Below are 27,050 nucleotides of genomic sequence, written 5' to 3' on the forward strand. Positions count from 1 at the left end.
AAAAAAAGATATTACGCGGTTGCTAGGCAACCAACAGTATGGCGGCCATCTTGGCCAAAAGAGCGACCTGGCGCCGAAGGCGCCTTTTCGTGCCCTCACATTTGAACGAACTCGTCCTAGGGCGTTGAACGCAGCGACTCCCCGGTCGCTCCAGAGCATCTACACATGTGGGGCATTAAAAGTTATTAAAAACTTTCTAATAGGATTTCCGGTTTTGTCATGGCAACGCCATGAATTTGGCGTTCGTTTTTGGCGTTCGCCGTCGCCTTCGAAGAGTCATAACTCGCACAAACTGTGGCCGATTTTACCGTAACTTGAATCGTTGGTCGAGTCGTCGGCCCCGGATGTTTTGATATAGGAATTTTGAAAATGGGCGCAATAGCGCCCCCTGCAGAGCACCGAATAAAAATGAATAGGGAAAAAAAGTAAACTTTGTCGTAGACAAAAAAAATTGGGCACACACATCCGTCACGTGACCCCGATCAAAAAGTAAATTATGGCCACGCCCATTTTCCCACCGTGTTGCCATGGCAACGACCCGAAACAAAGTTTGGCATAGCCAAACCAAAATTGGTACACACCTTCGTCATGACCGTCCGAACAAAAAAGTACATTACGTGGTTGCTAGGCAACCCACACGAAGTCGGCCATTTTGGGAAATATCGCGTGATCTGGCGCCAAAGGCGCATTTCTTGCCTTTGCTCTTTTATAAACTCAACGGAGGGTGGCAGCGATAGCAAAACCACGTATGGCGCATTAGCGCCCCCCGGTTATTGCGGTGGCGTGCGACGGCGTGCGCCAACCGGCCAACGCTGCTCGCGAGGGCCTCTAAATGCCGCTTGCGGCTTTAATTATTATTATTATTTTTCTTCTCCCCCCCAAAATCCACTTTCCCACCGACGAAAAGTCCTGAATTTTTGCCCAAAATTCAATTAGGTGAAAAAAAAAACTTTCACATCTCCAAATTTCAAAAATTCAAAAAAATGGCGCGTCAGCGCCCCCTGGAAAAACCACGTTAACATTGCGGCCTATGGCCAGACCCCCCAAAATCCCGAAAACCCCGAAAATTTTAGTTCGTCGTAGACGAAAAAAATTCGGCACAGTGATTGGTCACATGGAACCAAAAAAAAAAACATATTACGCGGTTGCTAGGCAACCATCTGTACGGAGGCCATATTGGCCAGAAGAGCGACCTGGCGCCGAAGGCGCCTTTTCGTGCCCTCGCATTTGAACGAACTCGTCCTAGGGCGTTGAACGCAGCGACTCCCCGGTCGCTCCAGATCATCTACACATGTGGGGCATTAAAAGTTATTAAAAACTTTCTAATAGGATTTCCGGTTTTGTCATGGCAACGCCATGAATTTGGCGTTCGTTTTCGGCGCTCGCCGTCGCCTTCGAAGAGTCATAACTCGCACATACTTTGGCTGATTTTAGTGTAACTTGAATCGTTGGTCGAGTCGTCGGCCCCGGATGTTTTGATATGGGAATTTTGAAAATGGGCGCGATAGCGCCCCCTGCAGAGCACCAAATAAAAATGAATGGAGAAAAAAAGTAAAATTTGTCGTAGACAAATAAAATTTGGCACAGACATCCGTCACGTGACTCCGATCAAAAAATAAATTATGGCCACGCCCATTTTCCCACCGTGTTGCCATGGCAACGACCCGATATAAAGTTTGGCGTAGCCAAACCAAAATTGGTACACACGTGCGTCATGACTATCCGAACAAAAAAGTACATTACGCGGTTGCTAGGCAACCCACACAAAGTCGGCCATTTTGGGAAATATCGCGTGATCTGGCGCCAAAGGCGCCATTTCTTGCTTTTGCTCTTTTATAAACTCAACGGACGGTGGTAGCGTCATTTTAACAGCGTAGGGCGCGTTAGCGCCCCCCGGTTATTGCGGTGGCGTGCGACGGCGTGCGCCAACCGGCCAACGCTGCTCGCGAGGGCCTCTAAATGCCGCTTGCGGCTTTAATTATTATTATTATTATTATTTTTATTATCGGGAAAATAAGTACCGACAGGGCGAACCTGAAGGTACTCATTTTCCCCATAATGACCAGCGTTCTACACATTATCCCACTTATAATACGCCCAACTGAACACACAAAATAAACTTCATACACTTTTATGAAGGCCGAAAGGTTTATTTAATGATTTCGGCAAATACTGTACTTCCAAAAAGTTTGTGCGTTTCTTGGCAACGTTTATTATGATTCCAGGCAGTGTGGCTAGGCTAGTAGCAGCAAGGCTAGCTACTTATTGCTAGCCTAGCTACTGGGTAAGTTGAAAGTCGGACTCCCGTTAACTTCACGAGCGATTCCCCCAACTTCTCTCGCAGGGATGAGGACAGAGATAGTGTCCGCTACTACTACGTGCGGAGTGATATGAAAGACCTGTATTACAAGCAAGAACACCGTTGCAATTGGTTCTCAATCAGAAAATAATGACCCGTGGAACGTTGGAAAATCCCATTCAAGTCAATGGAGCGTTCTACTTGCATTGTGAAGCCATATAATAAATGTTATTAATTTACCAGTGCACACAGAAAAAATTGGTAGAAGCTGGGATTGAAAAAAAAAAAAAAAACTAAGTTACTGTCGTCCATAAGCAATGAAGTATATGATTTCCAAACACATTTTTAAAAAGCTTCAAAACGGATCCTACATAAAACAGCTGGACTCACCAGTCGTCTCCACGATGCCCTCCAGGATGACGACGATCTCAAACTGCTCGTTCATGAGGGAGCGCTGGGACAGGTCGAAGAAGGGGCTCTTGGTGTTGATCTCGTGACAGATGGTGAGAGGAGACACCAGGAAGAGCTGATCCGCGCCCGTCCCGAACCCCACGTCCAACTCGCACTGGTCCAGGGGCAGGAACTCTCCCTCTGGGGTCTGCCGTGACTAAAGACCACAGGACAGAGGAGGGAGAGACAATTGTAGTATCACAGTATGATGATAGGATGTGACGCCATTGTAATAAATATGAATTACATCTCGAACCAAGTATGAAAACTGTAAATTATCAGGGAACATTTTCTTGACAATAATATGAGAATATGGCAGGGAAAATCAATTTATCCCTTACTTTTCCAGCTAACATTTGACTTCCACAATATTACCATGCTGTTATTGTGCTTTAAGTGAAGCGTGACCTAAATAGGTTTCACTTCTAATCCGAGTGGCTTTGTCTATTAATTAATTTCAAATAAAAATGCAATAAACCCTGCCTGAGGCCTAATATTTGCTCTTAGCCTTGGTTACTCTCTCTTTGACTGCTTTGGAGGTTGTGGGCGGGCCTCAAACACAAACCCCCGCAATGTTAACCGTTAACTGAGGCGGATGACTTTAATTGCATGAATAACATTACGACCTGAGATGTGTTGTTTCATCTTGCTTTAGTTTCTCTATAAATGCAGCTTTGTAGCCTAAAACCCAGCCTTTTGTAGAGAGTAATTTTGTTTATTCGTGACAACCTTAGCTCCGATAACCAATGGATGAAATCCATTGGTCGTTAGAGTAGCAGCACGACAAACAAAGAGATACATCATTATTTCTGTCCTCAAGGCAGCACCGCGCGACTTCTTTTTAAAGACCGCATTTTGATGTGAAGACTTCGGAGGCCTAACAAACTCCTGATGTTTTTGAACTTATGTAAGTTTCTGTCTGGACAAAATGAGGTAACGCTAAACCAGGCACAACACGATCTTTATGTAATTTTGTACATTTAGATAAAACACAATATTTAAAAATATATGTACACAATATTGTGTAATAGAGGGAGGGAAGAGTTCAGCTTCCTGAGGACGTGCTGAACCCTTCAGCAAATTGGACCTGGCATGGATCAAGAGTTTGTCTTACAATGAAAAACAAAACTTTTCCAATTTATTTCTTTATGACTTTGCCCTTTTTTCCATTTTGCCAATTGCATAACTTTTTGTTTTTGAATCAAAATCTTGCCTATCTCAAGCAAAACTACTCTGAAATCATTTTAAGCCTCTGTAAATTCTCCTAAACCAGGGGCTCTCAAACTTTAAATCAAAAGGTCTGAAAAATTAAATTCACTGTAGTAAAAGGTCCGAAAAATGTATTCTTAAACAAAACCAAAAGTGCTCATTGCACTAAAATAATGGTAAATGGACTCAACTTATATAGTGCTTTTCTACCTTTATCAGGCTCCAAAGCGCTTTACAGTGAGGAACCAGTCACCCATTCACTCTCTCATTCATACACCAGTGTACACAGACACTGGAGATAAGGCGGGTGAAGTGTCTTGCTCAATAAATCAGGCTAGGAATTAGATATAAAAAAATCCCTCTGAAAAAATCTTCAAAATATTGTTCAGTCCAAAACTGTCTTCAGGAGCTACTGACAGAGATAGTGTCTCTACAATGATGATGAAAATGTGTTTTGAGAAAAAGGTCCTTTTTGCATTGAAACATTGTATCAGTGCAATATTTAAACATGTTATCATGAAGATTAGATACATTTTTTCTTGTTCAGCAACCAGTTTGGCCCAAAACCTGAAAAAAATGACTTTTGCCGGTTGTTAATTAATACTTAATTATCAGAGTGCATTTTTACATTTACAAAAAAGCATAATATTGGAATTTATAAAAAAAAAGTTCTAATGAGAGACATGGCACTGCCTGTCTCCTAAAACGTGCTCCTAAATTGTGGTCCAAAGGGACTGATCTAAATACAGTGATCTAAATAAATAAATTACTCAGACAGTTGTGATTGGAGTTCATTTCTTCATATTTCTGTTTAGATTTATCCAGATCACTGCAATATTTTATTTTCAATTCCAAACCACCTTGGGTGCTGGCCCTTCTGGGGCCCTAAGCAAAAATCCACCCACAGTACGCATCCCATGGTTATTCGACGAAGAGCGAACACGTTTACGGTCAAAGACGGTTCCACTGTGCAGTAGTGCAGGGCAGAAGTGGGAAATAATTACCTCAATTCAGGCCCTGTCCCTCTGTGTGAGAACCACTAACCACTAACCCACTGTGAGACTGGGATTTAGGACTACAATACATTTTAAAATGGTAAATGGCAAATGGTCACATTCTCTCACTTATGGTCCCTGACCCACAGTTTGGGAACCACTGATTTAAAACTAACTGAAACCTGCATCTGACGGTTATTTCTGTCTGACCACTGAGAATTAGCCTGTGAGTCGCCCAATTTGCTTAAGACCGTGCACATTCAGAGAACCAGAGTTACTGCAAGTAACTGCGCGCCAAAGCTACAACTTCAACCAGCTCTGCTTTGGCAACAAAATTCACAGCACAGAGACGCCACCAGGGTCCGGACCAAATCACCTCGAGGTCCGCATCCGGACCCTAGTCCTGAGTTTGAGAAGGCCTGTCCTAAACCAAAACTGTACTGGGAAGTTTCACCTGTCACCTCAGAATCTTCGGCTTAAGAATATTTAATGATGGAAAAACTCCTTTACAAATGAGAGCTTACGAACCCGTGAACTTCATTTCTTTGCACAGTATTTTTGGACTTGGAATCTTATGTCAAATGATTATGAATCAAAACAAAGAAGCCAATAAGAAAACAATACGCCGTTCTTGATTGATTCCTTTACACACATAATTACCCCAAAAAACTTCCCCAAAATAGACAAACTGAATAAGGATAGACCACAAAAATGACAAAAGATAAAATTTCTATTCATGGAAATACAACCTACAACCAATCATCCGGATGCGTCAGGCCTGGCCGCCCACTGCCCGCCTACACTCACTCTTTCTACATCACTACAATGTCCCACAATCCGCGCACAGCCCCTTCTCAATAACCTGACTGCCATCTTTTTGTTCTAGTGGTAAAGCCCAAAATAAAACCAACAAAGGCCGTTCTATTTTTCATTGTCATTTGCTGCAAGAAAATGTTTTGTTTTTTTCCCTTTTCTGTGGACTATTGTTAAACTGAAATTGCTTTTTGCTCTTTGATTAACCCGAATGGGAGGATGACGATGTATTAAGGCAAATTCGGCAGCTTTTGAGTTTGTTTTTTTCTTGCTTTGCTGTGTTTTGTAAAAGAAAGCACTTGACAGGAAATTATGGAGCATCTCGAGAGACAACACAACTGATGATAATTATAAAGCCCATGCAGCTTTTGGGCATTGTGGAAATTGGAGGAGCCGATCGGCCTCTAGCTTGTGGTCTAACCAGTTTCTGAAGACAAAAGTGAGAAGAAAAGTCAACTCAATCAACCCAGGCCAGTCGACGACATAAGGAAAATCACTCTATGATGTGTAAATTGTTTTATTGTTTGAATGCAGTATCCTTAAGCCGTGTCAAAGATGAGGTTCTGTCTCTGGTGGGATTGACACAATACAATACAGTTTTTCCTCATCCTCTTATCTAAATCCTGGATGACAGAGAAACTACACAAACTTTACAGCAAGAGAGTCCTTGGCCTGATTCTCGGATTGTGGGTCTTTCTTTGTGTAGTTCCCCAAGTGTCCCCGTCAACCCACAGCATGCACAGTCAGCAGCATCTGACCAAGAACCTGTAGTAGATGTGGAGGGAGGTGGGTCTCTGGGCGCTGCTTTGGGTTCGCTCACTGCTCCTGATGGGATTCTCCGTTGAAGGATGGATCAAATGCAAAGGACAATAAAGTCTTCCTATTGGTCCCGCCACTGTTATCAATCCTCTTTCTACCTTCCAACAGTTCTGATACTGATATATTCCAGTGTAGCTTAATACAATCAATCCACCAGTGTTAGGGCTTACATCATATTGCACATAAAATAAATAACAATAGACAAAAATAAATAAAAGACAAAAAGGAATATTGAGGATGGTAATGACAACAGGGAAGTTGCAAGATCACGGAATATAATATGTATTGCTGGGTTGCAGGTGACATCACAGAGTTCTAAAGGCCAATACTATTAAATAGAGGAAAAATTATTTGTTTTTTGAGGAAATTTTTGGTCTTGTACAGAGAGATCATGCACTGACTGATATTAATGATGATTTTTTAAATTCATATATTTTCTTTTTAGCTAAGACTTGTGAAAGTGTAGTGCTGTTAATAGGAAAAACTGGCTCCTGCCCCCCGTTGGGTCCGATGACATCATCACATTCTAGAACCTGCAACCCAGCAACAGTACAATATGTATATTAAAGGGACTATAAGGAGTTTAAAAATGTTAAAATTAAGTATTTTCCTCCACCTACATGTTCCAGCCATGTCCTAATGTGTAGAATGAGCTCAGACCTGTTCACCACAACTGCCTCTAAAATCCTGTACGGACACTCAAAAATGTGTCACTTCGGCCCGAATTGCTGTCATGCACGAGCTTAATATAGAAGGTGCAGTTACGCATATGGCCTGAGGTGGCAGTAGTGAGTATAAAATGACGAACTTGCTTCCAGCCCCTTTAATGTGCCTTTTTAACATACAATGAGTGACTTTTGGTTATGTTAACATTGTTTGGTATTGATGGCCATCTGAAAGAAAGTTGTTATTGATCACCTTTTGTTACTCACTTTGTACTAGACATTGTACATAAAACAAGACAGCTGTTGTAGTTGTGCTTCGTTTCTAATAAATTCTGTTAATTGATTATGTTGATTAATTATGTGAATATTTCAAATAAGAGTTTGTTAGTTTGGTCTGTGTTAAAATATAGCCACTTTGAAGTGTAAGGTTTTCTTTTGCAAATGAGGCAAATCAAAACTCGTTAATTGTATAATTGTATGATTGATAATGTAACTACAGGACACGGTTCATTTATAAACATGCATGTTGTGTGTATGTGTGCGTGCTGCAGGGGTCGTGCATGCGACTGATGCGGCACCTTAGGTAGAATTATTGTTTTGTATACAGTGTTACTCCTTTGTGGAAGATTTATACAGTGTTTCAGTTATGTAATGACTTATGTAAATGCCATCTGTAAATGGTCTTTTCTACCATGATCAGATACTTCGAGTATAATCTATTTTTTTTGCTGTTGTTTCCTTGTAGTTTTTTTCCTTTGCACTATGTTCCTTTTGCACTATAGTCCTTTGTATTATTTTACTGTATGGATTTTGGGGGTGGGCACTTATAAGCTCTTGCTTTGGCCCACTCCTTTTGAGTAGAATGTTAAAAGGGACTATAGGGAGTTTAAAAATGTTAAAATTAGGTATTTTCCTCCCCATTCATGTTCCAGCCATTTCCTAATGTGTAGAATGAGCCCAGACCGGTTCACCACAACTGCCTCTAAAATCCTGCACTGTCACTCAAAAAGCTGTTCATTCGGGTCCGAAGTGCCGTCATGCACGAGCTTAATATAAAGAAGGTGCAGTTACACGTATGACCTGAGGTGGCAGTAGTGAGTATAAAATGACCAACTTGCATCTAGTCCCTTTAACTGCTCAAATAAACAAATAAACTAAACTCAAAATACACAAATATAAACAACTGAAAGTCATACATTATTTTAAAGATATACTTGAATGAATGGACACTTCGTTGCTAGATCCACAAGAAATCAAATTAACCCAAATAATGAATAAAAAACAACCCGAGATAAATAAAAGATCTGTTATGTGCATGCCACCCATTCAACCCAACAGCACTAGGTTTCCACACTGAAGTCAACATAAACCAAGCACCTCTGACTGAGTCCCTCTCAGTCTGCTCTACCATCCCCATGACCTCTTCATGACATTGCTCTATATTAGTCAAACACAAATTATGAATGGAGCGCACGAGCATCCTTGACATAGCCGGAAAACATGCCTATTTTTATCTCCCGTGCATATCAATGAGTTGTTTTTCCTTGTGGGGAGCTCCACTGTCACGTCGCGGGGCCATTGTTCACTTGTCAGGTGCTTAGGGGTGGCTGATTACCGTTTGGCATCCTCTACATGTGCAGGGGTTATCAAAGGCTATAGCTTACGGAAATGCTACTTCTCACGTTCTGTCAGGGCCGCTTAAGATTACTAAGATGGATGGCTATTGGGGGGTGTTGACAGGAAAAGCTTCTTTCACGGACCCTCGGGCAGCTTTCTGTGCTTCCAATGTCGACACGTTTTCTCTCTCTCTCTTTGACACACTTTTCTCGAAATGTAGACATAAGGGTTTGAAACATCAACAAAAGACAATCTAAATGAATTGTTTACAGGCCAAGAGTTTCCCACGGTGATTACTTGCTATCCCTTTCTCCTTACAGATTGGCAGTAAAGATGCAGTGGACATATTTCCTTAACCTTACGCAAGCAACTCTGAGGACTAAATGTTCTTCACCTGCACCACTATGTTTGCTGTTCTTTGTCGAAATCAGGGGTACCCAAACTTTTTGTCTCCGAGGGCCAAAACCCCGGTGGGTCACGGGCCAAACACGGCAATGTCAAGCGTGAAAAACATATAACTGCAAATAATAATACTTAACTCAAAGAAAATGCCACATTAGGTCATTTTGAAAGTGTCAGTTCAGTATAAATTCTTTTATAAGTCAATTTTTAACATACTGACTAATCAACATTGTTGATGTCAACATCCTCTGCAAGTTGGAAAACTGGGAAAGTTGATGCTACAACGCTCTGTAATTGATAAATACCAAGACACCACAACAGTGTTTCCTTAACTTTGCGGAAGGAGTGAAACAGCGCCCCCAATTTGACGATTGAGAATAAATGGGAGAATTAGTATTAACCACACACAGCACAAAAACAGGTCACCCTCTGGCGGGCCAACAGAGTTGTTTCACCGGGCCAAATTTGGCCTGCGGGCACCACTTTGGGCACCCCTGGTCTAAACATATTCATCAATTGCACGATAAATGAGGTGAATACGAGCGATCGTTTACTTCCGCGATTTTCGCCGGATGTTTTGGTGAACGGTAGGCAACAGCTGATGCATACAGGCCTCTAACTCGGTTTTATAAAATGATAGATCTGTTACAGCGCAAGAGAAGCAATGCCCTGTTTATGGACATTGTTTTTGCTGATCATAGCATTTTAGTAAAATGCTTATCAAATATGTAAATGTAAAATGCCTACCACGGCCAACGGATGTAACGACATCGCGATCGCTCGTATTCTGGTGCGATAATGGACACGGTCGTTATTTTATCCCACCAAACCTGTTTTGCTAAATCCTCCTCCATTGGACCCACTGCAGCCGCCTCCAGTGAAGAGCTACATAAAGCCACAGACAAATAAAAATGTCACAGAGGTTATTAAGATTGCCTATTGCAGTTACAATACCCCTTATTCTTGAAAATCCAGAAATGCTCCTTTAAATGAGATGTCTGCATTGATTTCTGTAATAGTGTCTTGTAGGCTGTAATAAAACAGGGGAAAAAAGAGAGAGAATTTGACACATAACAAGCGAAGCCAGAGAAAGCAGTACACAGCCCCGAGCAGAATCAAACATGGCCACTGTTCTTTTGGACAGATTCTTGGCACAAGGTTTACAAGAGCTTTGAGGTTTAATTCCTCATACCACACTAGAGCCAGTGCACCAAAAAGTTGTGTAACATGCTTCTTTACAGAAAATGATGGGCTTACAAGTCTATCGGAAGGAATTTGTATGTTGTATTGCACATAAATCACACACATAAAAGGAGATGATTTATGACGATTAAATACATTTCAAAGCAAACATAAAGAGCTTTGGTAAAGAGGAAGAAACAGCCAAAGTGAACAGGACGGGTACAGACGGCATCGTGTCATAGAAGGGGGCGTGGCCTCGCCAAGGGGGAAGGAAATATCTTTTGGGAACACCATTTTTTCACCCTTTCTAGCCCTTTTCTAGTGGAATATTAACTTATTTATACACACAAATAAAGTCATGTCTAAATCAGACCCATATGGATGTTTTTTTCTCAGCAGATTGTTCAGCAGAAGAGAAAAAACGGCAGTCATAGCTAGCATTAGCATGTAGCATGATGCTAACATGAAGCATTAGCATTCTCTGTTATTTATGTATTTATGGGCTGTTGAACCACTTTGCTCCTCTTCATGTCTTTGCATCTTTATTTAGTAGAAAACAATATTCATAATTCAGCATTTGTTAAAGTAGTTTTGGAGTAATTATAGAAATATAGATTATTTTCTTATTATTATTTTTGTTTTCCCCCTCAACTGCTTCAAACATGACCATATATGGGCGATTTAAGTGAGGCCGTCTGTATCCATAACTTAAAACTGCATGAATGAAGCTGTTTGCTGTTATTTTTCCAGTAAATACCTCTGCTTTTTATCCGGCTGTGCTAAGTGGTACTTGAAAATTCAAGCCCTATTATTTACATGTCATAGTTCCCTAAAAGCGACAACACAACAAGTGCACTTCACCAAATGACTGTTGATGAAACCTTCCGCACTCCCAATAGTTTGGTGTTTTTTGTTTTGTTTTTATAACCAGGTTTTGCTTGCTTTTAAAATGTCTGTAATACCACACATTTATAGTATGGAGACGTGCAGATTAATGATATATTGTGGCCCCATGACTCAGCTAAAAGCATCAGTGACTGAGGAGGCGCTGTTCATCATTTGCCACCTTCTCCTGAAGGCGCAGATTACATTACAGACGTGTTTTTCACAGTGCCAGTGTGGTCAGCACAAACACAATGCAACAAAAGAACAAAATAAATTACTGCCTGAAAGCATCATACATCTTTACTGATGAACAAATGTACAGTGCAATCCCTGAAGCCTCCTGTAGATGCTGAAACACTGAAGGTTTTGTTCAGTAAATCACAGTTCTTGTATTGATGTTGGGCTACAAAAGCACAAAATTCATTGCTTGCCCTGCCGTACTTGCCTATATATCCTATAGACTTTGGGACATTGTGCTATCTACCAGAGTTTGGATGAGATGAACAGGCAAAACTAATATGGCGACTTGCAGGAGTGTGAAGAAATGAAAAAGAACGAAAAAGTTAAATCAGAGGAAATATCTACTTCCAATTTTTGGAGCTAAAATTGCAGTATATGACTGTGATCGGACAATCCTAAAATTGGATGATAGAGATTATTTGCCGGGACCATGGTTCCAATCCAGACGCTCAAACATTCGAAAGGAAAGTGTTTTTGAAGTCAGTACAGCGAGTATGTAGTAAAAAAAGTAAGTCTCTTGCTCATTCCTGTGCGGCGTTATGAATTTTTAAAGAAATAACCAGAATGCTCACTCCAGCCACTAGGGGGCAGCTTAAATAAAGAAAGGAAAGAATTCCACACGTGTCTAGCAGAGGGCACTGACATAATAGGAGATCAGGATATAAACAACACATTATAGCCATGTGGTAAATGGACAGTCTGCTCCTGGGCGGCTGTGGCTACAACAATAGCTTACCACCACCAAGTGAATGAAAAATGACTATACAAGTGTAAGCCAAGATACAGTCCTGTCAGGCTCATTATTATTCATTTATTGAAAAAAGTTTACTTAATAGTGTTTCCCAATCAAAACATATTTTTCTGCAGCTTTTGTTTATAGTTTATGGACCCCGGCAATACACCCATGATATATTTTGGTCCCCAGCTAAATTACCCTTGGTCCCCTGTTCTATGTCCTGATCCTAGCTCCTCAACCTTAACCTTTCATGGAGTCAACTGTTTTCGATGCAGTTTGTTTCAGCAGCATTTTCCCAATTCGACCGTCCTTACCCAAGGTGGAAAACACAGGGGAAGTGACATCACCAACAGCTGTTTCAGAAAAAACACATTACCCATATAGACTTGGACTACAAAAACATTCCTACTCCTGGCTATGGACTTCAATGACTCAAACATAAACCACGATAATGACATGAAGCCACACAGAAAACAACAATGATGATAAAAAGCTGTTTCAGGTTTACCTTCCACAGCTACAGCTTCATCACAGCAATAAAAAAAATACTCTGATGAAATATTCCACCAAAATCCTATGTGCCATCCCATAAGCCAATGAGTTAGCATCAGAGGTCCCTATGCTAAAGTGAATATGATCATTAGCATACAGGCTCCTTTTCCTAACTCCTTCCTAACTCCTTCCAGGCCCAATTCGGGGGCTCCTTATCATGGTGGACGCTGACGGTTTGGCGCTAGACCTCTTACCAATTTAAGCATTTCGGATGGGGCCATAGTTTTATGCTTAACTGCTCACCTTAGATCCCTCTGCGTCTGAAGGGATCAGGAAGGGGACTACTTTTTCTTGGAAGTGCTAAAATGTCCAAAGGTATTGTGAAAAGCCACTACAGGATGTTTAACAATACACATTTTGTATATTTCCCACTGTTTCCTCAATGGTCCTCCACTGTGTGTGCAGTGATTTGCTGCCGAAGTCGCTCCGATTGGTGTCACAATGTTCTTGGCCCTGGACGTGTCTAGTGTGTTGTGACTGAGCGCGCTCTGATTGGTGGGAAATACTCTCACACGAGCTCAAAGTGTAAAGAGGCAGAAGATGTGGTGGCTTGTAATGTCACGCTTTAGCTCTGGGGTTACTGACGCGCTCGGAGGACAATAGGCTATTACACAGATACGTGCCCTGCCTTTTATTGGTAATGCTGGGGAATAATGTATATGCGCTTTTTGTGTGATGCTCTTGGAGGCCAAAACACTAGCAAGCGCCATGGTAACGCACAACTAAGTGTTGAAGAATGAAAGAGATGTTTAAAAATAATGCTTTTATTTCTATTGTGGTAGTAGTAGTAGTAGTAGTAGTAGTAGTAGTAGTAGTAGTAGTAGTAGTAGTAGTAGTAGTTTACAGCATAGAAACAAATAGGAGAAATGTCCTTAGTGGCTTCGTTCCATCGTCGAAATACGGACGCCACGCCGCCATCTTGGTCCGGCATATGTTATTACGCCAGCCAGTGTAACTCATCATAACAACAAACGCAAGTCTGATCATAAGGATTAAGGATTGCTACTAATCACAGTTTATGCAATAGTCTTGCCACATTAAAAAAAAGAATCGAACGACCCTTCTCCTCTTTATTTCTATGGTTTACAGCAGTGGTTCTCAACCTGGGAGTTGGGACCCCCAAGGGGGTCGCGAGACAAATTTTGGAGGTCGCCAGATCATTTAGATAAAATATACATATTTAATTAGCATAAAATCTAATATTTTATTGTAGCATGTGTTTGCTATTTTACCAGAGTATCATTATTTGTTTGTTGTTTGATGAATTTCATTTTAGCCATTTGTTTTTTTCTTTGTTTTTTAAGAATTATGTAGGCTAATGTTCCTATTTCTCACAGTGTGACCCGAGCGGGGGTCACAAACCCCTTTAACTGTTATAAAGGGATCTCGACTCCAACAGGTTGAGAACCACTGCTTTACAGGACGACATTGTGCCATATTTGTTTGTTTTTTATTATTTGTAACTCAGAGGTTAGAAATGTTACTGAAGTCGGAGATCCTATAGTCAGAAGTGCATTCCATTTGAAATTCACTGGTAAGAGCTTTGAAAATCTAACCTCGGAGGAAAACTGAATTTTTTCTGGTCAGTTCTTTACCCGTTTAAATCATCAAAATACCATTCACAGGACAAATCAATGGTGACCGGGCCACAGCTCACGTTTTATGTGAAATGATCAATCACTTCCCATTTCCTCTTCCTCCCACTCACGCCAGGGTCATATTTTCAAGCAGGCTCCGTGAAGCTGCAGTTCAGGCGGGCCGTGTGTGAACGCTCCCCCTGGCTTGGAAGTCTGCTTTACTCAACCTCAAGGAGTACAAGCGGTGCACTAAAACTTTACTTAGCCAAGTTTACTTAGCAGAACTCTGAATATTTTACTATCAAGTGGAAATTGAATATAGTGTTATCTAAAGTTCGGGAGTAGGACCACACCTCACATATGTCCTTTCCGGTCTCCGTCATGTAAATACCTCCCCGGTCCCTCTCCTCAGCGGTCCCATTAATGTGCCCCTCCTCTATAAACATGTTCTGAAATGAGTGCGATTCTTGTCTCTCAAGTTGTTCCACATGCGTAAGATGAACAGAATCTTTTCTTTTGATGCTGCTTTCACACTTGAAGCAAATCCGGGTAAACTTCCTGGGAAGATCCGCTCTGTTTATGCGGCTCGCCCGACACTGGACTAATCAAAGCAAACTCTCTGAAAGTCTGTGTTTGAAAAAGTCTGCGTTTTTCTCAATGCGCTTCCACTTTATTTTAGTTGAAAATGGAATGGAAGTTTGTTTGTATTATGCAAACTCCGCACAGAAAGGGGGCGGGAATTGAACGCTGCGCTACAGTCCCGCTTGGTAAGTCTTGGAGCAAACCCGGGTCAGGCAGTTCACGAGCAGCAAGAATGAAATGGATTTTACTGGATATGGACCTACATGTGAGCTGAATTATACGATTTCTTGCTGCATTTGCTGCAATAAACATTACTGAAAGCCACTGATACACAGGTTTCCAGAATAATTCTTCATATCAAAATGCTAGGACAGCAATGCCAAATTTCTTTCTTTCTCTTTCTTTCTTTCTTTCTTTCTTTCTTTCTTTCTTTCTTTCTTTCTTTCTTTCTTTCTTTCTTTCTTTCTTTCTTTCTTTCTTTCTTTCTTTCTTTCTTTCTTTCTTTCTTTCTTTCTTTCTTTCTTTCTTTCTTTCTTTCTTTCTTTCTTTCTTTCTTTCTTTCTTTCTTTCTTTCTTTCTTTCTTTCTTTCTTTCTTTCTTTCTTTCTTTCTTTCTTTCTTTCTTTCTTTGTCTTTCTTTCTTTGTCTTTCTTTCTTTCTCTCTCTCTCTCTTTCTTTCTTTCTCTCTCTCTGTCTTTCTTTCTCTCTCTGTCTTTCTTTCTGTCTTTCTCTCTCTTTCTTTCTCTCTCTCTTTCTCTCTCTGTCTTTCTTTCTCTCTCTCTCTCTTTCTTTATCTGTTTCTTTCTTTCTCTCTCTCTTTCTCTCTCTCTCTTTCTTTCTCTCTTTCGCCCACTCTCTTTCTCTCTCTCTCTCTTTCTGTCTTTCTCTCTCTTTCTGTCTTTCTCTCTCTTTCTCTCTCTTTCTCTCTCTTTCTGTCTTTCTCTGTCTTTCTCTCTCTTTCTGTCTATCTCTTTTGTGTGTACTCTTTATTTGTTGTAAATTTTTGTAACTAGCACGTGGTGTGAATGTGAACATGGAAGCCGTTAATAAAGGTTTGGTTAAAAAAAAAAAAAAAAAAAGTCTTTCTCTCGCTTTCTGTCTCTCTCTCTTCTTTTTTCTATACTATCCCTTCAACTAACAATCCAGCAGAGCACAGCTGTCCAACCCGTGAGCTTCATTGTCACCTAATCTCGCTCTTGTCTGTGTGGATCAAATTTGCATGTATCTATTCAAATGTATTCCCCTATCCCACTTGCATATCCGGACTGAATGGCTGAGAGGCACGGCTTTCTCTGCCAATTTCACCTCAACTCAGCTGACTCACTCTATCCACCAGCACGGCACGGACCCTTCGAACTGTCTCATACTAGATAGCTCCAAAATATCCAAACATCAACCATAGACACACTTGTTATTGCATTTAAAAAAAAACCTTACTCTACACAAGTCAAAAGGGTAATGTTACTCCCAATGCCCCTTCACTTAAGAAACAAGTAAACCCTTTAAGTTAGACGTGCAAATTACTTCTGCCACCACAGGCAAAAACAAAAACATATTTTTTTATAGAGAGAGTGTCGTGTGGGAGCAGACGATACAAGAAAAAAGTCTCTGTTGCTCCCCGGACATCAGCAGAGGAGGAAAGAGTGGAAAATGACCACTTCTAATGAAAGGTCAGTCCGGTTTGGCAGAACATCGACCAAGAGGGAGACATAGAAGTTCGAAACAGGAGTGTGACGTCAGCTTCGAGCCGGGAGACCAGAGACATCATGATCTTAGTTTTATTATTATTGTGAAAGGAAAGTTGGCCACAATAATTGCTGTGGGAAAAGTAGAATCTTCAATTTGTTTTCTGTGTAGTCTATGATTATATGACAATGTTAATAGTTAAGAGGTTATTTAAAATGCCAATTACATTTAAAGATACACAGGTTAGAATAAAAGGTGTAACAACACAGTGTATTTTAACAGTTCAAATACTCACATAGCACAATACAGACACAACCTGAACAGTCTGCGTACACTCTGCCGTCTTCACAATGGTTTCAGCTGTTTTTATAGACTTATCTCAAGGAAGTCTGCAACACAGAATTGACTCTGTGCATAACTTCAAATCATAGCAACGACGCCCAAGAAGTGACCTCCTGTTTCGATCCAGCACAAAATAAAAGCACACAGCTCGTCTCATTGATTAGTTCAGCAGGTACTTGCAACATTACAAGAATATAATTAGATACACACATTTTAAGTGTTTTGTCTGTTAATAGTTAGGCAGAAAGAAGGTTGAACTTATGAACTGCTGAACTAATGAATAAGATGGTGCTTTTATTTTGGTGTGCTGGATCGAAAAAGGAAGTCACTTCTTGGGCGTTATGCACCGAGTCAATTATGTGCTCCGATGTAGTGACTCAACCATGTGGTCTTGTCCTCGTCTAAACTGCGTTTTTCCAATGCAACACAGACACAGCACTTACCCCCCGTCTGAACCGAGCGCATTTACTCCAGTGGCTTTATCCAAATCTAAAATCTTGAAAGAAAGGCATCAAAATAGTGATGAAAACAATGATGAAAACACAGCAAAAAGTGACAAAAGAGTGCCAAAAAAGTGCTGGAAAAGCAATTAAAAAGTGCCAAAATGTGTCGAAAACGTGACAAAAAAATGCAACAAAAAAAGCATCAAAAATCGACAAAACCATGACAAAAAGCGCCTAAAAAAGAGATGAAAACACGACAAGAAAATGTGGCCACGGCCATGTTTGTAGGCGCTAGCTTTCAAATCAGGCATTACACTGTTGCTCGAGAAGCTTGTAGATTTGGGTAAAATCTCGGTTCAGGCGGGGGGTAAGAGTTTAACTAATTCATACTCACATAACAAAGAGCAACTGTACAGCCATAACATTTGCTTACAGTGCCTCATTCAAACATTAACACTCACCAAAAGGTGCGTCTTCAAATTTGACCCATCATTATTCACAGAACTACAATGTAAATCATCTTTGGAGTCCTTATCTCTAAGAACAGTTTGATACATCACAAACCTCAAAAGGTTACTCAGTCTGAAGTTGGCTTTATATTCAAAAAAAGGTTTCTTAGTGTTACTTTAATTAGTCTCACTTTTAAGGGGAAAATGCCATGAACCCAATTACCACTGCAGAACCTGTCCCTACAAAGACGACCAGAGACACGGGGGATCATTCGAAATATTACTGCCTCTAAAAAGATTTACAATCACAAACAGCAAAGTGTCGTAAACATGCAAACCTACATGGGAATCAAATGTTCAGACTCACTCAAATCTCAAGCACGCTTTCAAACTTTTCAAACTTTATTGTTAATTGAATTCATTTTAAATAGGAGAAGAAATGTCATGAACTCAATTTCCCCTGGGAGTGGCTGTACAATTCGCTAAGAGCTTTTGGAAATGGTTGGCAAATTTAATGCTAAGCTCTTGAACTCGGTCATTTTCCGCTAGTGAGTGCGTTATGGACAATTTCTGAAACACAATGTTGACCAACGGACGAGAAAATGTAGCAGTTAATTGAAATTCTTCACTTTCTGTCTTGCTTTGTCTGGAAGTCTTACATATGCATTCATTGAAGACCCAACACCATGGCCTCCCCACATGTACTGCACTGGCACAGATCTGTCGGGTGCGTTCAAGGTAAGAACCGCGCTTATAGGTTGCAAAGCGAACGGCGCGGCTTACAGACCTAATGCTCGGAGGTTTCTTGGAGAATAACTAGGTTTTGTTGTCCAGGCGCGGTGACTCACTTTGATAGTTTTCTCTGGCAAAACTCTCGGCGAGGGAGGCTCTGAAGCGAAAGAATAAGGTTAGACCACACAGCCCCGCAGCGCAAATACAAAGAACATCCAAAGCAGAGCGCGGAACATGAGGTATTTATTGTACTTTACGGCGGCATGAGTGAAACCATAGGGGGTTACCTTGGAGCCGCTTCAGTCGGTTATGGGCATTGTATTTCTCTCGGAAGGAAAGGTGGGTTCATAAAATCGCTGGCAGGGAGGAATCAGCAGAAATGAATCTTCACATGTACAGACTTTCAACCTCAGGATTCAATTCTTTGTGTTTAAAAAAAAACTCTGCAGAGCTGAGCTTATACTGATTATGGGCCTCACAGCCTGAAGGCCCTTGGTTCAATTCCCTGGCCGGGTCTTGCTTTGTGGAGAATGCATGTCATCCCCATGCCTGTGTCTGTTTCCTCTGGATGCTCAGTTACCCCTAACACTGAAAGCACAAGAGGCTCCTGTCTGAGAACAAAGCACTTCTAAAAGGATATTCTGAAACTCAGGAAAAAGGGGGGGACTATACAGAGTTTAAAAATGTTAAAATTTAGTATTTTCCTCCCCCTACATGTTCCAGCAATGTCCTAAGGTGTAGAATGAGCCCACATCTGCCTCTAAAATCCTGCACTGTCACTCAAAAAGGTGTTAAATCGGGTCCGAATTGCCGTCATGCATGAGCTTAATATAGAAGCTGCAGTTACGCGTAAGACCTGAGGTGGCAGTAGTGAGTATAAAAATGGCCAACTTGCATCTAGCCCCTGTAAATAAAGATGTAATGACCCTGACTTTAAATGTCAAATGCCTCTTTTGTTTTGGGTATTGGTTAGTGGGTCTAAGGTTTACTTTGAAAACAGGTTAAATTGAGCATGTTTTAGGTTGACTGGAGCAGAGCGCTCAGAAGAAGTAGGGCACAGACACCCATATTGACTGAGCAGTGCCATGCAATGTGTTGCTCAGTCCCCCAAAAAAGGTCACATGGTCTCGTATTTTGTTGGACTGCCTTTAGCTTTTGCAACAGTAATGGCATTATTTCAACGAACTATGCAACGTCAAAAGGTTCATTTCTATCCATTGATCTTTTAAAGGAACAGGCCACCGTTTTTACATACTGAAATATGTTAGACGAGTTGATGCGTACCTGTCTGGTCTTTGTGCGTGCGCTCAGTCAGGCAGAACAACCAAAGATGTTGTTTGCATTTGGCCTCTCCCAATGTATTCCTATGGCTCCAAACAGGGGTGAAGTTGGAAGCTACCACGCTCTTCCATGGGCACGCACGTACGTATCAACTCGTCTAAGCTCAGGTAAGAACATATCTCAGTATGAAAAAACGGTGGCCTATTCCTTTAAAGCTGATGGGAGAGTGTGACCACAGCTCAAAGCCTTCTCCAGCACAGCCCAAAGATTCTCAATGCGGTTAAGATCTCTCTGTTGTGGTCAATCCATGTGAGAAAATAACGTCTCCCTGAACCAGTCTGTCACAGCGTCAGGCCGATGGCATTATCATCTCTGAATAAACCTGTGCCATCACAGAAGAAGAAATCCGTTGATGGAATAACCTGATCATTCAGGATGTTCGTATTGTTTGGGCACACAGTGCTGCTGAATGTTGGCGGGTTCGTCGTGCATCTGTTACAGTTGAATTTTAGTTTGAAAACCCACGGCTGTTTTACACTGGGGTATGCGCCCTTGTAAAATGACTCCAATCCATGTATATAGTTTATATACAGGGGCGGACTGGCCATATGTCCATTCTGGAAGAGCACAGAAGGGCCACTGGTTCTAGGGCCACCAGTCCCGCCTCAACCGAGCTTTACCCAAATCTAAAGGCTAAAAAGAAAAGCATCAAAATAGCGAAAAAAAGACTTGAAAACATGAGAAAAACACGGACAAAAAAACAAAAAATGATGGAAAAAATAATTTAAAAACAACAAAAATATGACAAAAATGTGGCGGCGTGACCAAAAGTTTCCGTCACTTTTGTGGGTCTTAGCTTTCAAATGAGGCGTTACATTGTTGATCTCCAGTCGAGAAGCTTTTAGATTTGGGTAAAGCCCAGTGTAAAAAAACATGAATCTAAAGGAATTCCGTGGAGTATGGTGTACCACAAGGTTCAATTTTGGGACCATTATTATTTATTATTTATATTCATGATTTTGCTTCTGTTTCTACGACCGCCTTTCCCGCTGTTTTTGCTGATGATGCCAATCAAAATAATAATAATAAAAAGCAGAACTGGGGAAAATGCACTCGTTCATGTTAAGGCGGGGGGTAAGAGGTTAAAATATGTATTTGTGGAAGTCACAATTACGCTAATTTGGGCCAGGCTGGTCAGAGTCCAGGGCTGTTTTTCAGTCCCAGTCCGCCCCTGTTTATATAGGTATCTTATATGAGAGGCTGCAGTAATGTTTTTTCTTTTTACTTTATTGGCCACAGATCTTCTCCGGAGTAATTCTCTATCCGTCCATTTAAACCAAATGGTGCAAAAGGTTCCTTGATGCATTGCTCTATGTGTGATGTGATGCATCATTAGGCCGACCACAGCCGCTCTCCGTGGCTGTGTGTTTGGTGGAGAGTATGGGCATAAACAAGCTCTCGTGAATACTGTCTTTTTATGGCCCCTTGTGCTGCACGCCCAATGCCTGTGTGGCTACAAGGGCGGAGTTTGTTGAGAGTGATTGTGTGAACATGGACTCTTTCTGCCCATTTGTGCTAATGCTGCCAATGAGCACATCAACTTACTGGGCAGACAGAAATGTGTAAAAGGAAATGCCTCTGAGAATTATGGCTCCAACTGTGCAGAGAATTATGAATATCAACAATATCTTTATGGTTCCAAGCATTTGAGTCAAACACACTATAAGCGTTTTATCTCTAATGAGTGGATTTAGAGCATTTTGGGGTCTTAATTATACCTAGGTTTTTTATCCATAGTAATTGCAGCCTTTTATTTCTTTCTTTTTTCATTGTGTTCATTCAGATTGCGATCTCCATTCAGTCATATTGATGTCTTATCAGACTGTGCGTTTGAAAGAAGCACCTGCCTCACCGAGCTGCAGCTGAGGATTATGGTCGTATCCCGTTAAGCCTGTTTTGTTGAACAAGGTGCGCGCTGAGCAGGGACACGCTTTGGCACAACTCTCCTCCGCTTCCCCACTAAAATCTAATTTAGTCACTTTAATTCACGGAAAGTGACTCTGTGCCCTGTTGAAAAGGCTCAGTGATGTGTAATGTAAGAAAGCATAAGAAATATCGCTGATTTAATTTATTAATATAGTGAAGGAAAAGATCACTGTTTTTGTATTTTTCCAAATAAACAAAATTAACTTTATATTGTTCACTTTTGCCATATTGTGCTTGACTTCTTTGGTGCACTCTATAAACTCAAGGCACGCTTATTCATATTCTGTTTGTCTTTGGTGCAAGGTGGCAGCTGGAACAAGTCATCTGGATACATCTGGCCAGAGCATGACGGTAAATACGAGACAAAATAACAAATCCTGTTTTATCCTTCCTTTCCCTGGCTCCATTGCCCATATTAACACGTTTGTTCATCGTTCACAATAGTTGTGTTTGTGGATGATTGGTAAATTGGAGTATGCTAACACTGTGTTGCCAGAGGTGGCAGCTGTGCATCAGGTCATTCTGAACTTTAATGTATTTTATTGTACATGCAAATTTCTCTTTGCAAAGCTGTGTTTTTCATTACCAGAGCTGTTTTAGTGCCATCGCATGTGGTTTATCAAATGCACACAACTTTAGCCTCACGTGGACAAACTGTTTGGGCACAATTACGCACGGCTGTCGGCTTACCTTGATGAGTTTGCAGCGGATCTGTGCAGACACCATGTGACTGTTCCTCAGGTTGCCCACTCGGAACATCAGGCACAGTTTCCCGTCTCGCTGGGAAATCACCGCGTCCTGGCTAAACATGAGCGTCTCCGCGCGCTTCTTCGGCTGGGACATTTTAATGAACATGCACCCGATGAGGAAAGCGTCCACTATGGAGCCCAGCAAAGATTGGAACAGGAATAGGATGATCCCTTCCGGGCACTTCTCCGTGATGTAGCGGTGACCGTAACCTATCGTCGCTTCGGTCTCGATAAAGAACAGGAAAGCGGAGGGGAAGTTGTAAACATTGGCCACGCAGGGGGTGTATGAGGCATCGTGTCCGCGGTACAAGTCTCCGCGTATGTACGCTATGATCCACCACATTGACGCCATCACCAGCCAGGCTATCGTGTACGTCAGGATGAAAATGAGCAGGTTCCAGCGCCACTTCAAGTCGACCAAAGTGGTGAACAAGTCCGAGAGGTACCGACTGGTCTCCCCGCCGAGGTTTCCGTGCTGGACGTTGCACCGTCCGTTTTTCTCGACGAAGCGCTGGCGTTTCTTCTTCACCTGCGCGGAGAACGAGGGCGCCCGGTTTGTTGTGTTGACCACTTGGTAGTCCTCTCCAAATTTCCTCCGAAGTGCAGCCATTTCACTGCTTTCTCACAGACTTTATACAGACGCTCAATCCATGGTTGGCGCTTGTTACCTGCAGTGCGTAAAAGTCGCCATGGTCACTGTTGCGCGCGCCTGTTCCTATCCAAAAACCAAACTAGATCCCCTTCCTATCAGTAACATCAGCAGGGGATGTGTATGTTTTGCAAAATATCCACCAGTCGCGTACACTTTGGTGCTTTAATCTTAACGTGCCATCAGATTGAGCGCGTGGGCTCTCGTGCGCCCTGCTCCCTGGCACTATATGACTGACTGGAGCTGTCTGACCATTCACAGCTTGTGGCGGACTGTAGAGAAGGATGGGAGGAAGCGTGTCTGTGCGCGCGTGTGATGTGGGAGGAGAGGGGGGCAGGGAAAGAGGAGGGCATAGTTACACAAGACTGGATATGTGCGCGAGGAGATGGAGAGACAGCCGCGCTACCATTTCCCCAATTTACGATTTTCTTAATAAGTGACCCGGTAAATCACAGCGCCGTTTAGTGTTTCGTGTTGATAATCTAAAGCGCTCATTCATGTCTAATAAGTGCACAGATTGCTCATAGTTGACCTTTTTTTTTTTTTTTTTTTTAGATGAACACAATCGAGAGCCACGCGGAGAGAGCCGGTGCTGGGGTCCTGCTTGGCTTTCGTGTCTGAGTGCGCCATCTACTGGACGCACAGGCTACATACACAAGAAGTTGGTTCCAAACGCGCAGAAATAGATGAGATTATATCCTTCTGAAACCATCAGTGTTGCGGAGAATACTTTGAAATTGTATTTAGTTACTGAATACTGAACACTTGCCCTAAAATGCATTTTGTAACATATTCCGTTACTTTGTTTAATCAGAGTACTGTATTCTGAATACTTTAAATACTTTTAGAATACTTTATGTGAAGACGATTGTTGGAACATTTAAACTCACTTATCATTCATTTGGAACTAAAAAACAGCAGATACAGTATCATGTGACACATGAGCAGTGTTTGTATGAACTGTGGCGTAAGGTGTTTTAAAACTTGGTTTTATAGGAGGACAAACAGGCCAACATTAAAAGTTCTTTCTTAATAATAAGATAAGATAAGATAAGATGGTACTTTATTGATCTCACAGATGGAGAAATTGCATTCGATGAGAGAGCATCCGGCAGCTGCACCCATTCAGTGCGCACCACTCTTTTTTTTCTTTGGTGAAAGATGGTTGTGTCGCGGCCGCCATCTTCACTGTTTTGGTCACAGGAGGAGCACTGGTTGATGGGAAATCCGTAGACGATGACCACGGCGGTGGAGCTCTTGCGCTTGGCCACGATGTTCTTGGCCACACAGGTGTAGTTGGCCGTGTGGGACAGACGCGCCTGCTTGATGCTGTGCAACATGGAGCTCACATTTAATGATGATCCTGGGATGTATTCCCTTGATATTTGGAAAGTAGCTGTATTCTAAATACTCTCAAATGAAAGTGTAACTTTGCCAGAATACAGTTCTCAATAATACTCATACTCAAAATGAGTATTCTAAATATATATTCTAAATACATGTATCGAGTTACTCCCCAACACTGGAAACCATTCATATGGGAAATGTACCGGCACTAAATATAAAGTTATTGATATGGTGGTCTATAGTTAAGGGCCGTGTTTGAACAATGAGAGCCACTAAATAAAAATGTCGTGATGAGCTTTCAGGGTTTCTGTCACAGAAATGCTTTTAAAAAAAATAGCCTGCAAGTTTATGAAATAGACAGTGTTGGGGAGTAACTGAATACATACTCTGTTAAAGGGGCTAGATGCAAGTTGGCCATTTTGTACTCACTAATGCCACCTCAGGTCATGCGTGTAACTGCACCTTCTATATTAAGCTTGTGCATGACGGCACCTCGGACCCCAAGTAACAACTTTTTGAGTGACAGTGCAGGATTTTAGAGGCAGTTGTGGTGAACAGGTCTGGGCTCATTCTACACATTTGGACATTAATGGAACTCTGTATTTTTTTTTAACTCTGTATAGTCCCTTTAAATAATAAGGCAAGGCAACTTTACTCATATTGCACATTCATGCGCCTTGAATTGAGTTAAAATGTCTGTTTCATATTCATGAGCATATTCATAGCTCTGTGTTATTTGCTGTGGGCATTTTCAAAGTGCTTTCATACATTCTGAACGAGCGGCAAACAAGTTCGTAACAGGCGGTGTAACAAGTGTAGCTGCATGTTTTTAATCATATGCCGCATTTACGCAAGAACATTACGCATCAACATAAACAAACAACAAAGTATTCTAAGTATTCAGAATACAGTACTCTGATTGGACAAAGTAACAAATACGTTACTAAATACATTTTAAGGCAAGTATTCAGTATTGTGTAACTAAACAGAATTTCAAAGTATCCTCCCCAACACTGGAAATAGATACATGTTTTATAATCAGATGCAGTGTGTTTTTGGCTCAAATGTCTGAGGAGGATGTAATGAAGCTTAAATTGTCATTTGGGTTTGGTTGAGCTGAGGACGTTTCGCTTCTATTCATAGAAGCTTTGCTCATGTGCTCAGAATGAGAAACAAAAATCAGGTTTCTCAGCTCAGCCAACCTTCCACTGCAGTTTACTTGAGATCTCCCAAAGTGTATTAGCTTTATTTATTTGTAGAATTGTCAGCATGAAGCTTTTGTCACAACCTGCTTGTTTGGTTTATTTCGAGTTCATTCAAGCAATAATATGGAATAAACTACATGTAGACCTCAAACGAAGTCCAAATATCAGACAGTTTAAGACTCAATACAAAGAATGGATATTCTCTAGGGATGTATCTGAAGAAAATATATGACTTTTCATGTTCAGCTGTTGTAAACCAGATGTTGATTGGTAGGTAGTATTTACTCTGTACAACGTGGATTTAGATCAGTGCTCAAATTATTGTTTTAAGGAAGCCTAAAAGTAAATAGAACAAGATACTGACAGTACTTAAAAGGGGTGGGACTAAATAAGTGTTTACTCCCCCCCCCCACTCCTTTTCGGACAGCCTAATCTAAAATGTACAAAAGGTGAAACAAAATTGTTTGTCCTAAGCTGTAAATGTATTTGATATTGAGCTCACAACTGCCTCAATCAGGTTGTATTTTGAGTTCATATGAGTTTCTGTTTTTATGTTTTGTTTATGGTCTGAATAAATATGTATTCATTTATTCATTCATAACTCTAGAAACAACACGTCCTATAGATCAGTGTTTCCCAACCAGGGGTATGGGGACCCTTGGGGGTACTTGAGCACTTAGCAGGGGGTACTTTGAATTATTGTCTCGAATTTCGATGTTTTTCAGTAAAAGGTTTAATTTTGAGAGTAATTTAGCTTCATAGTGAACATAACACACTATTAAAAACTGAATAATCTTAATTTAGTAGGTCACTGTGTGATGATATTGGCAAGATCCTCGAGGTAGGGGGTACTCGGAGTATGAATGAACAACTCAAGGGGTGCGCGAGACAAAAATGTTTGGGAACCACTGCTATAGATAACTATCAAACACCATATATAGGCCTACTTTTTTTTAATCACGGTGCGACTCACTTGTGGGAGTAACTATGTCAGAGTACTGTTTCTTTAAAACAATTAGAATAAAAAGTGTGCTGTGTCGCTGATGACAACTCAGTAAAATACTTCTGTGCAACAAGCGTCGTCACCAATGAAACTTTACTTTAGTTTAGCACATAGGCAGTTCTTCATATTTACAGTGTTCCCTGTAAATAGGCTAAA

General features: G+C 41.2%; 1 protein-coding gene across 1 annotated transcript in view; it reads right to left on the reverse strand.

Moving 5' to 3' along the window:
• The window catches only part of kcnj19a (potassium inwardly rectifying channel subfamily J member 19a), a 40,609-nt gene extending 16,939 nt beyond the window's left edge, over nt 1-23,670 (reverse strand). The window contains exons 1-2 of the mRNA XM_079564479.1: nt 22,632-23,670; nt 2,690-2,906 (exon numbers count right to left, since the gene is read on the reverse strand). Coding sequence (XP_079420605.1) covers nt 2,690-2,906; nt 22,632-23,300 — 886 coding nt within the window. The 5' untranslated portion in view covers nt 23,301-23,670. The remainder of the gene's footprint in view (nt 1-2,689; nt 2,907-22,631) is intronic.
• Nucleotides 23,671-27,050: the final 3,380 nt, after the last annotated feature.

This window comes from Gobius niger (genome assembly GCF_951799975.1).
Source record: "Gobius niger genome assembly, chromosome: 10".
NCBI lineage: Eukaryota > Metazoa > Chordata > Actinopteri > Gobiiformes > Gobiidae > Gobius > Gobius niger.